The following is a 12,258-nucleotide window of genomic DNA, read 5'->3' on the forward strand; positions in this document are numbered from 1 at the left end:
TATGTAGAATTAGCCAACAAGGAAATAAAGGGCTTTTTTAAATTCCGATACCGGAAGTCCCATTGACTTGAATGGGACTTCCGGTATCGGAATCGGCGATACCCGATATTTTTTTCGTATCGGGCGATACCATCCGATACGATATTTTTGGGTATCGAACGATATCGCTCAACACTAGTCACGAACTATTCATATAAACTTTAACACCATTAACATCATCGCCATTGATATTAGGCGCCTAGGGCCACGGACCGGGTCACCGCTGCTGTGACATATTCCCACCTTGTCACCGGCTTGGTACCGAGTACCCCGCTGGGTGTTCGAGGGTGACCCATATGTACCAGACATTGTTTGTCACACACCTCCATACCTATTTCAATGCATTGTGCTGCTAGGTTAGTTTATAAGGAGATAGCTGCACACCAACTTTTTTAATTATAATTAATATATACCCATGGTGGCTGTTAATATTATAAAGGGATATTGTGGGTGCTTGCTCCAAGTATGGTTCATATATTGTCATGTCTTTTGCATTGATATTTTGTGGGTGTTTGTGGTCAATGACACTAATTGGATCGCTGTAGTGGGATTTCCCATGGCATGATAGTCCCTCTTTATTCTGTCCATCACCTTTCTCTTGTATTTTGTTTTTAATATTATAATAAAGGATACAATTTTATATTTGATATACCATTTCGTGGTACCATTTTTTCTTCACTTTATGGTTACCATAAGAGTGATATTATTAATTTATTAATGCGCAAATTAGCCATAAAAAAAGCATTTAAAAAAAAATCCTATTGTTAGTGATACCAATGTTAATAGCACTTTTGTACACACTAAGTTACGAAACAAATCACATTTTCACCCTCTAAATATTCTGAGTCCCTGGACGCTTTTCAAAAGAATGTCGCAGCTGACCTTCGTAAAATTAGTGACAACAAATGTTCTAACTATAAGTAGAATCTCTCGCTATTGGAACGCAAAGCTATTAAATCTTTACAAAATAACAAGAAAATTATAATTTGTCCAGCGCATAAAGGGGGTTGAATCGTTGTTTTGGACAAGGCTGACTATCATAAGGAGGAAAAAGAAAAAAGGTCCAGCTTTGCAAATTCAAGTCCAATTTATTGTTAAAAACAAGTCCAAAACAGAGCAAAAAATAGTGTGTTCACATGAGTAACAAGTAGTAGATTACGCGTTTCAAACAATAGCTTGTTCTTTCTCAAAACTACTTCCCCTGAGTGTTACTGCAATATATACTCTTTCCACCCAGTAAATTACAAACACATGGTGTGAAGAGAGAGAAAAAAAAAAAAAAAGGGGGGGAGAGGGAAACATGTGTGAAATATAAAATATAAAAAATAATGTGAAAAAGAAAAACACAATTTTTATGAAGAGAAGGGGGAGCCCTATATTTTATATTTCACACATGTTTCCCTCTCCCCCCTTTTTTTTTTTTCTCTCCCTTCACACCATGTGTTTGTAATTTACTGGGTGGAAAGAGTATATATTGCATTTATTGCATTTATTGCATAATTTACTCTGTTTTGGACTTGTTTTTAACAATAAATTGGACTTGAATTTGCAAAGCTGGACCTTTTTTCTTTTTCCTTGGTTACTGCGTGAAGACTGCACGTGGTCCGGGCTATCCACTACACATGCCTTCAGGTGAGCTGGCTTCTTTTTCTCTTTTATCATAAGGAGGCCTTACGTCTATTAAATGATACCCGGATCTATACCAAGTTATCTGCTGACCCAACGGTTAGTTATTTGACAGAGCAGAAAACCCTCATAGATAGAGGGTTCAATATGGGATACCTAACTAAGAATGAATTTGATTTTATTTATACTCGGTACCCTAGGATAGCTATCTTTTATTATCTTCCAAAAATCCACAAGAGTATGGTGGAGCCGGCCGATTATTTCCAGTATCCATTGCCTCACAGCAAATTTGTCCAAATATATCGACTGCCATCTCCAAAAAATATTTCCTTTACTACCGGTATATCTTAAAGACAGTACACACATTTTGCAACTGTTAGGAAATATCATGTGGCAAAACCACTATATCTTGGGCACTCTTGATATCACCTCTCTCTACACAGTGATACAACATTAGAAAGGATAAACACAAATCGCTTCCGGAGAGGCAAATTGGATTTTTAAAAGATAGCATTTTGTTTATATTAACACATAATTATTTTAAATACAAGAAGGACTACTACTCCCAGCAGTGCAGTACTGCTATGGGCACCAGGTTTGTGCCCAGTTACTCTAATATGTATGTCAGAAGATGGGAACAGGATACCATCTATCTGGCTGGTGAGCTGCGCGCAGGCCTGGTGCTCTGGCAAAGATTTATGGATGACATCATTTTTATTTGGTCGGTGTTAGGGTTGCAGATCACACTAAATATAAAATATATAAGAAAGTGCGATCGCATCTCGGGGTCCACCGTGCAGAGATGGTAACCTGCTGCTCGGTAATGGTGGAGTACTAACTGCACACCGGCGGGTTAACGACTGACCTGGTGTGTACAGGAGCGAACTCTGTTACCTCACAGAGCCACTGGAACAAATGCCAGAGCATGTTAACTTCACAGGGCCCGGCAAAGGGAGCGCTAGTGTAGAGTATCAGGACTCTGCCCCAAGGACACAGGGTTAGAATCCCTCTTGACTCACTAGCATGCAGCACCGCAACTGCGATGCCAGGAGAACGGAACTAAAGTAAATTGCTACTGGAGCATGCAGTGCCGCACTGGTGGACGCCACTAACCAGCCTAGTTTAGAGCTGGAAAGCGCATGGAGCCGCTCTTACGGACGCCGCAGTATATGCGGTAACGTGGCACCTTGTGCTGAATGGCACACTCTGGCGCTAGCATGTGTTTGGAGCTGGGAGCACTGCGGTGCTAGGCAGAGCCACAACTCAGCGCTGACTCTGACTCTACAAACCCTATCTCATGCACAACCAAGGGAGGGAGTCATAATGAGTCAGTCCCTTGTCACAAGCATCCATCATCATACACACACTTAGCCATTAGAGTCTATATTAGCGCATGGCCTAGCGGCCATGCGAGTCATTTATGGTGGCGACCTTCCGGGACCTTCCTCTTGGTCCAATCGGAACAGGCATGGGACCTGAGCATGTGACCCCTGAACTCCAAAGAGAGATTGAGCCACGGGCATCCTCAGTGGAGCAAAAAAGGGTCCCAGGAGCAGCTCGCCGCTGACTAGCGCAGGCTGCTATAGCTGAACCAGGGATGGCAGCAGCAACTAACCCGACAGCACTAGCCTGACAAGGCGCCGGGACCTACGTCTTTGTTGAGCAGGCTCCTCTGAGGCCGAGACTGAATGGGAGACCGCAAAAGGCAAGGCTTGGGATTCCTCCTGTGTAGAGGGAGAAATCTGACGCCTAACAGTCGGGGAGCCAGGAGGCACTCAACATTTTTTAATGGATATTAATAAAAACGAATATTTTTTTAATTTTTCTTCCACTATTAGTATGAGTAGTATCCATTTTTTAGATCTTACTATTTTAATTGAGAACAATAAAATACAAACTCGCACTTTTCGGAAACCTACGGACACAAATAGTTTTATTCTGACAGATAGCTGCCATCTGCCTGGCTGGTTATTGAACGTTCCTAAGAGTCAATTTACTAAAATCCGATGGAACTGTTCTAAAATTCAAGATTATGACTCAGAAGCCGTCTTCCTCACTGATCAATTTTTAGAAAAAGTTTATGATCATGATACTCTAGAGGAAGCTAAAAACACTGAGAAATAAACCCGCTATGGATTTCTTGAGAGGCAACCCTTCTATTAATAGGACCAAAAGGAGATGTGAAATTCAAGAGGATTTCATACCTATTATTTAGGAATACAACTCTAATTCACACATCTTATCCAGAATAGTGAAAAACACTGGGATACCTTAACCCTCCGTCAGAAACAATATTCGCACTAACTCGTAATGGAACAATGTGCCTGTCAAGCGCAGGCTAGAAAAATGCCTAGAATATCTAATTTTCTCAATTTCAGTGATCTAAAAGTGATCAGAGACATTCATAGGGATGAAATAAAAGAGACTACACATTATCAGGTGCAAAACAAACCCATTTACTCAACATAAAAGTAATAACTTTGATATACACAAACTTCAAAACTCCTGAGAAGTACACTTTCATTTGTAAGAAAATCTGCCTTATTTATATGAAATATCCACAAACCTTTCTCTATCCATTCATAAAACAAGCTAAATAAACAATAGTAATGACTAAAAACATTACATACCAACCTTATAAAGTGTGATGTGTTCGGAACCAATGAGCCTGAGAAGCCAGCACAGCTATATCTTCCTTCCTGAAGCTCTGCAGACCAACTTTGGTATCAGGTTTCACACAGCAGCTAGAGCCAGGAGACTATCTAGAGGGAGGGGGTTTCCTGAAAATCTGGTGAGAAGGGAGAAATGAAAGTAGAAGAGCTGCGCCTGTCAGATCCATTGTTCCTGACGGAGGGTTAAAGGAGGATAGACTCTTAGGTCCACAAATTCCTCCAGGCCCGAGGTTTGTATACAAAAAGCATGTAACCCTGGTAAACCTTATTGCCCCTACGATACCTCTGACACATATTAAGAAACCCATACTTCCCTTTATGAAAAATCTTAAAGGATTTTTTCCATGTAAGAAATGTTGCATATGCTAACAAACGAAAACCTCCAAGCAACTGGCACTCACAGAAGGTAATAAAGAACACATAATTCATGATTATATTATCTGTAGTACCGAAAGTGTCTTTTATACAATTAGATGCCCCTGCAATAAAGTATAGGTGGGACATACTAAACGCCCCTTGAAAACTAGAGTGAGTGAACATATTCGTAATATCAAAAAGAAATTTATGGGGCACCCGTTAAGCAAGCATTTTGTTAACCATCATGAGGGTTGTAGGTGTGGAACATGTTCAGCAACAAGCCTGAAAGGGGATCATGTTAAACTTATGTCACGTGCTGAATCCCATCGGATATTGGACACACAAATTCCAAAAGAACTTAACAGCGAGATGGAACTATTTGGATTTTATTGATTGTAAATTAACCTTCACGCTTGTATGAACTTATCCGCTAAGATCCCATAAATACTCCATGACTAGAAGCAGGACCATTCCCTGAGAAAGGAGACAGCCGTCTCCGAAACGCTTTGGAAGTGTTTTTGGTCTGTCCACCGCACCGTAGCGGCTGCAGTCCAGCGTTACCACGTGATCCTCTGACGTCACGCAGGTCCTGTGCTGACGATCACTAACATGACGCTCTGTTCCAGCGTGGTACCGCCGGAGTCTTTCTATTTACCGGTCTTCCAGTTCTTCTAGCGGTCGCTGCTTCCGGTTGGGACAGCGCTGCTATTCATCACCGACTTTTTATTGGATTGCGGATTTTGAATAACCAAGAAGATTTATCATCATTTTATATCCAACATATGGCTCATTCGAGAAGGAAGCTCTCTCCTCCATACTGCCACTTATAGGTACATATACAAATTAGAACGAAATCCATTATTACTGCATCATGTATGGTCCTCAGAAAACATTACAAAGGGACCAAAGGAGGATTAATAGCTAGGAACACTCACTTAATCATTGAAATACAATAAAGACAGAGTGTACATCCAAAAAGTAGGTAAAATAATATATAATTTTTTATTATTCAGATACACGTACAATCTCATAATATTATCAAGACATACGGTAAGCATGGAGTTCATAAAAGAGGGGAAAGAGACAAGTAAAGAACTTGGATCCCCTTTGCATTTTAGAGCTACTACTGATTGTTTTATCAAATTTGTTTTTAGCCTGGATGAGGCCTGTATAACCGAGAAGATATGCTCCAAACAATTTCAAACTCACATCCAGCCTGCTGTATCACGTTTGCAAAAAAATATATATTTTTTTTTTAATGTGCAACAGCTGTGCACACGGAACAATTTCACCACCACTAAATGACAAGGTGGGATATGGCACGCTGTATCACGTTGTCTAGCAAGATAAATTTTTTTCTTTTAATGTGCAGGAGCTCTGCAGACAGCTTAATTTCACCGCCACAAAATTACAACGTGGGATATGGCGGGCTGTATCATGTTTAGCAAAAGAAAAAGTGGGTTTTTTTTACAGACATGAGCTATGTAGACAGCTGAATTTCATTGACACTAAATTACAATTTGATATATGGCTTGTTGAATAACGTTAACAACTGACATTTTTTTTTTTTTACCGCCACTAAATTGCAATGTGGTATATGGCGGGCTGTATCACGTTTGACGCCACAATTTTTTTTTTTAATAAAATAAAATTTAGAAAGTTCTACTCATGCATGGAGCACAATAGAAGCAGTGCACAACACACTTCTATGAAATGGGCCTTGCTGTCTTTGTTTGTGGACCGCAGTAATGGCGCACAAAAAAATATTCTGCTGGAAGGACAATTTCCCAGCCATACAGGAAACTAGCTATCTAGTATAGAATAAACTTGGCACTCAACTTATGATGAAGAAGATAAATTTACTGCAGTCCAGAAAATAGTTAACAAAAACGTTTTGGTTGAGTTGACCTTCATCAGTTACCGACTGCAGAAATAGTGTGGTGAGTGGAGGAAATGTTAAGTTGTACCATGATACGTAGGTATCTTTAACCCGCTTCGGAATGTGTAAGGGGTTAGTACAGTCTAACCGGTGTTGCCTGTTCTATAAGATATCCTTTAGCTGCGTACAAGTGTGTCTTCAAGTGACGCGGCATCCACCGCTGGTCCGATGACTGCATTAAATTTACGTTCTTCATCATAAGTTGAGTACCAAGTTTGTTCTATATATGCATGGTGTGGGAACCTACTTTGGCACCTATCTCAGTAGTGCTTACGGTGTTTTCTTTATACTAGCTATCTAGTGTCTTAGAGTGTCAAAAGACAGCGTGAGTGCTCAGCTGTGATCGGAGGTATAAAGTTTATCTCCAGTCACTGGTGTCAGCTGATGGGACTACATCTAATAGATGCGCCTTTTCTGGCTGCGAGCTGCTATTGTTTAGGCTGGGGGGGCAACATCCAGGGTCCCTTACCAGCCTGAGAATGCCAGCCCCAAGCTATGAGCATTAGCGAGGCTGGCTGTCAAAAAGGGGGGGAACCCATACTGGTTTTTTAAGTTATTTTTTTAAATAACTAAAAAAACCAGCATGGGGACCCCTCTATTATTGATAACTAGCCTTGATAACGCTGATAGCTGAGGGTTGCAGCCCCCAGCTGTGAGTTTTGCCTGGCCGGTTATCAAAAATAGGGGGAGACCCACGCCATTTTTAAAAAAAATATTTATTTACAGCACAGGAGCGGCTGAGGAATACTCTCATCTGCCGCTCCTGTCCTCACTGTTATTAGCAGCAGCAAGTGTATGAGCACTATATGAGCACTGTCATGAGCACTATATGAGCATTGTCTTGTTATGAGCACTGTTAATACAAGAGAAGATAGTATTCTGCTACAGATGGATCTAATTAAGTTGGAAACTTGGGCTGAAAGGTGGCAGATGTGGTTTAACAATGATAAATGTAAGGTTATACATATGGGAAGAAGGAATCAATATCACCATTACACACTGAACAGGAAACCACTGGGTAAATCTGACATGGAGAAGGACTTGGGGATCCTAGTTAATGATAAACTTACCTGGAGCAGCCAGTGCCAGGCAGCAGCTGCCAAGGCAAACAGGATCATGGGGTGCATTAAAAGAGGTCTGGATACACATGATGAGAGCACTATACTGCCTCTGTACAAATCCCTGGTTAGACCACACATGGAGTACTGTGTACAGTTTTTAGCACCGGTCTCAGGAAGGATATAATGAAACTAGAGTGAGTACAAAGGAGGGCAACAAAATTAATAAAGGGGAAGGGGGAACTACAATACCTAATAACTACAATAACTAATCTACAAGGGGATTAGCAAAATTAGGATTATTTAGTCTAGAAAAAAGATAACTGAGGGGCGATCTAATCACCATGTATAAGGGGACAATACAAATATCTCTCCGAGAATCTGTTTACACCAAGGAAGGTGACAGTCACAAGGGGGCATTCTCTGCGTCTGGAGGAGAGAAGGTTTTTCCACCAACATATAAGTGGATTCTTTATTGTTAGGGCAATGAGAATCTGGAATTCCTTGCCTGAGGAGGTGGTGATGGCGAACTCAGTCGAAGGGTTCAAGAGAAGCCTGGATGTCTTCCTGGAGCGTAAAAATATTGTATCTTACAGTTATTGTTAGGTTCTTTAGAAGGACGTAGATCTGGGGATTTATTCTGAAGGAATATAGGCTGAACTGGATGGACAAATGTCTTTTTTCGGCCTTACTATGTTACTACATTTCGTGATGGGTCATTGATCCTGGGAACTTATGTGGTTGCCATATGTGGAGTCAAGAAGGAGATTCCCCCCTAATATTAGCTGATCAACATCTGTCTCAGGGTTTTACTGCCTACGTCTGGATTATCATGTTACACTATAGATTGAACTGAATGGACATATGTCTACTTTAAATCTTACATACTTTGAAACTATGGCTATATCTAATCAAACTTTCAGAAGAACATTTCTATATAAGTGACCTTCATCCATAGATTAGAATGTATATTTTAGGCTACATGAATAATAATTAACTTTCTCTAGGCTGAGGAGGGGGTAGAGGGGTGATCATTTTTGGGTATAAATATCTGTGGATTGTGCTCAGTCCATATTCTTTCTGGATCCATTATGAAACTCCTCCTGATCTGTGTGCTCCTTGGAGCAGCTGGTGAGTCCTCTGCTTCCTCCTGAAGACCATTGTTCATTCTCCAACATTTTGTTTTGTATCGACCCTTATGAGGATGTTTCCTGCTTTTGATCATAATGTCAACTATTGAAATATGTTTTACTCATGAGCAACCAATGTAAACCTGGTTATTTGTAATGTTCTCAGCTGCTTTTGAAGATGATGACAAGATTGTAGGAGGTTACACCTGTACCAAGAACTCCGTCCCCTGGCAGGTGTCCCTGTACTCCGGCTACCACTTCTGTGGTGGATCCCTGATCAACAACCTGTGGGTGGTCTCCGCTGCTCACTGTTACAAGTCGTAAGTAACCGGAATATCAACCAAAACTTAGTCATTCAAGTAAAGTCACCAACTTTTGACATTTATTATTTTCTATTGTTTATTATGAAGTAATTGTGGTATTGACACCACCCCCTTTCATGAAATAACAGTATGAGCAGAGCACGTAAAGTGTATGTTGTATTGAAGCTATGCCAAGAGATTGGGAACTGGTCTCTAGAGCAAGAATATGTTCAATGATCTCCGCAGTTAATTAATTTTATTGAATTTTGCAATATAGAAATTCTTAATACACAACATTTTATGGATTTTACATTCTTGATTATTTTATCAGTATTATCTTAACAAAATTGATAAGAAAAAAATATTTATATTTTTGCAGGAGCTTACAGGTCAGACTGGGAGAGCACAACATCGCTGTCAGTGAAGGTACTGAGCAGTTCATCAGCTCAGCCAAAGTCATCAGACATGGAAGCTACAGCTCCTATACCCTGGACAATGACATCATGCTGATCAAGCTGGCATCTGCTGCCACCCTCAACTCCTACGTCAAGGCTATTGGTCTGCCTAGTGGCTGCCCCTCTGCCGGCACCAGCTGTCTGATCTCCGGATGGGGTAACACCCTCAGCAGTGGAAGTACGTCACATATTACATAAAGTTCTATATGTATTGTTAGTAGTATTGCTTTAAAGGCAAGAAAAATGTGTAGGTGTTTGCGATATATCATAGTTGAAGTTTCCTCAGGGATGGAGCTCAAGAAAAGTAAAGAAATAGAGCACAGATGTTATCACAGTAACAGAAGGTGAAATTGTGCAGGAATTACTAATATGTTATAAACTGGAGTTTTCTCAGGAGTGGAGGCTGCTCAGGGGTGGAAGCTGTTCAGGGGAGGAGGCTACTCAGGGGTGGAAGCTGTTCAGGAATGGAGGCTACTCAGGGATGGAAGCTGTTCAGGGGTGGAGGTTGCTTAGGGACATACCTTTGAATGCAGTTATAGGGAATATATACCAATATTACAATAAACAATTAAAACCAGATAATGCAACATTTTTTCAATCTGTTAATATTCTGCGTTTGTAGGTTTTTTAAACTTTACCTTCTGTAAAAGCTCCAAAAGGTGCATTAGAAGGTGCACCATGTACATCAAGATCCCTTCCAACATGAAGGAAATTTTAACTTATTCAATTATTAGTCAACATGAAACATTAAGCGCCTTACCAAAAATTATATTTATATAATCATGTATTTTTCATAATATTTTACATGTCCACGTTTCTTAGAAGTCAACTCTTTGGTGGCATAGCCAATATTGATGTGACGTTAGTCACTACTCAAAGATTAGTCGTAAGGTGTGATAGTCAAGAAGTCTGAGGTCAAAATCCAATAGAGTACGTGATAGACAGAGGGGTGAGACAAAGGAGTAGTCAGAAAACAGTCTGAGGTCAATATTCCAAGAAAGTAGAAGGTATTGTTAGAGGTAGCACCATGCTTTAATAAGGATCTGCAAGAGAACACGTGCAAACGCCGTGATGTTTGTTGATTCCACGTTTTTATTTTGATATAGTTACAAATTTTGGCCTCCACATACAATATTATAATATTTATTGTTAATTTACTTGTAGCCAACATGCCCAACCTCCTCCAGTGCGTGGATGCCCCCGTCTTGACTGCCGCCCAGTGTAGCAATGCCTATCCAGGAGAGATCACCGGCAACATGATCTGTGTTGGATACTTGGAAGGAGGCAAGGATTCCTGCCAGGTAATGTGACTTTATAATCTCATACATCTCAGATCTGTGACTCTAGACTGGGAGCCATTATTATAGTTCTATTCAGTAGATGAACATTGGCTGAATCCACCATTTTTGGTCAAACCCATAATCGCTGATGTCAGGCTCATGGATTTTAACTTGTCTGATCCTTTATTCTTAGGTGATATAAGATAACACCAAAGGTTTCTGGCAGAGCCTCCTTCTCCTCCCTATTGGTTTCATCTCTTCATATTGATTCATGATATTGACTAATACTGTAGTTCCACGAAAAATCATTTATAATTTGTCTTTTCATCTTTTCAGGGTGACTCTGGTGGACCCGTGGTCTGCAATGGACAGCTCCAGGGTATTGTCTCCTGGGGATACGGCTGTGCCCAAAGGAACTATCCTGGTGTCTACACCAAGGTCTGCAACTACAACTCCTGGATCTCCAGCACCGTTGCCGCCAACTAAACGTTTTCTATCTTCTGATTGTCATCTTCTCTTACTCTGCTACCTTATTGTAATTCACAACATTGTGGCAGTTCACAACCAATAAAAAGTTAAACAAAAGTAAAGCTTCAGTATTTAATGCTTGGAAAGTAGAGAGACATTTCCGTTTAGTTCTTATGAGATTGAACAGATTCCAATTTTTGTTCATTTTTGATATGCAAATAACCTCAGCAGAAAGAAGATGACATGATCTCTGGTGCCTCTCATTGGATGTAGCAATCCTAAAAGTCAATGTCAAACCTTTAACGAGCCTTGCCACATGACTTAGGGGAAAAAAATAAACCAGAAACTCTATTTTCACATGTTTCGGTGTGTTGCCCATCTTTAGTGCAAAGCAGGATATCTAATTTGGCTAAGTAAGAGACCTCTGACTAGTGGTTAAAGGGGGAACATTTTCCTTTGTAGAAAGTGCCAAGACAGCATTTTTGAAAAATAAAACATATTAATGACTTAATAAGTCTTGTGTGACCACTTCATGGAGCATTCGGTTCTATAGTGAGACTGCTCAGTAAAGGGTAAAACTATGATCTAATCATGTGCATCTCATCATTTTATTTTCCTGGGCAGCATCTACCTGGCATTGATTGATAACTGACTGGCTAATAGCTTTAATTCAAAATGTTTAAAGGGATCTATTGTGTGTTGTCAGGACTTACGATAGCACCGGATCTGTGCAGGCAATCACCTAGAACTTGATGAGAGATAACATAAAGCCTAACTTGATTAAATTTAGAGCGTGCAAAGTACATGTACATCCACTTTTAATAGCATCATAGTCTTTGTTGTAAATTAATCATTGTACACACAGGACAGATCATCAATAAGATCTGAAATATTATTTACGAATCATCCCATAAAAGACCTTATTGGCTCCA

At 40.2% G+C, this 12,258-nt stretch overlaps 1 protein-coding gene across 2 annotated transcripts; it reads left to right on the forward strand.

Annotated features, from left to right (window-relative positions):
- The first annotated feature begins 1,601 nt into the window (after nucleotides 1-1,601).
- LOC141056282 (trypsin-like) lies at nucleotides 1,602-11,448 on the forward strand. 2 transcript variants are annotated; one of them, XM_073553025.1, is made up of 5 exons: nucleotides 1,602-1,671; nucleotides 8,988-9,141; nucleotides 9,503-9,756; nucleotides 10,743-10,879; nucleotides 11,195-11,448. In XM_073553025.1, exons 1-5 carry the CDS (start codon nucleotides 1,662-1,664, stop codon nucleotides 11,342-11,344), a joined length of 705 nt encoding a protein of 234 aa, XP_073409126.1. In that variant the 5' UTR covers nucleotides 1,602-1,661; the 3' UTR covers nucleotides 11,345-11,448. The 2 variants fall into 2 exon arrangements, with proteins under 2 accessions (XP_073409126.1, XP_073409125.1); XM_073553024.1 differs by lacking the exon at nucleotides 1,602-1,671 and adding an exon at nucleotides 8,783-8,822.
- The last annotated feature ends 810 nt before the right edge of the window (nucleotides 11,449-12,258 follow it).

Source organism: Dendrobates tinctorius, unplaced genomic scaffold (assembly GCF_039654945.1).
Source record: "Dendrobates tinctorius isolate UK_male_01 unplaced genomic scaffold, ASM3965494v1 ptg000196l, whole genome shotgun sequence".
Classification (NCBI taxonomy): Eukaryota; Metazoa; Chordata; class Amphibia; order Anura; family Dendrobatidae; genus Dendrobates; species Dendrobates tinctorius.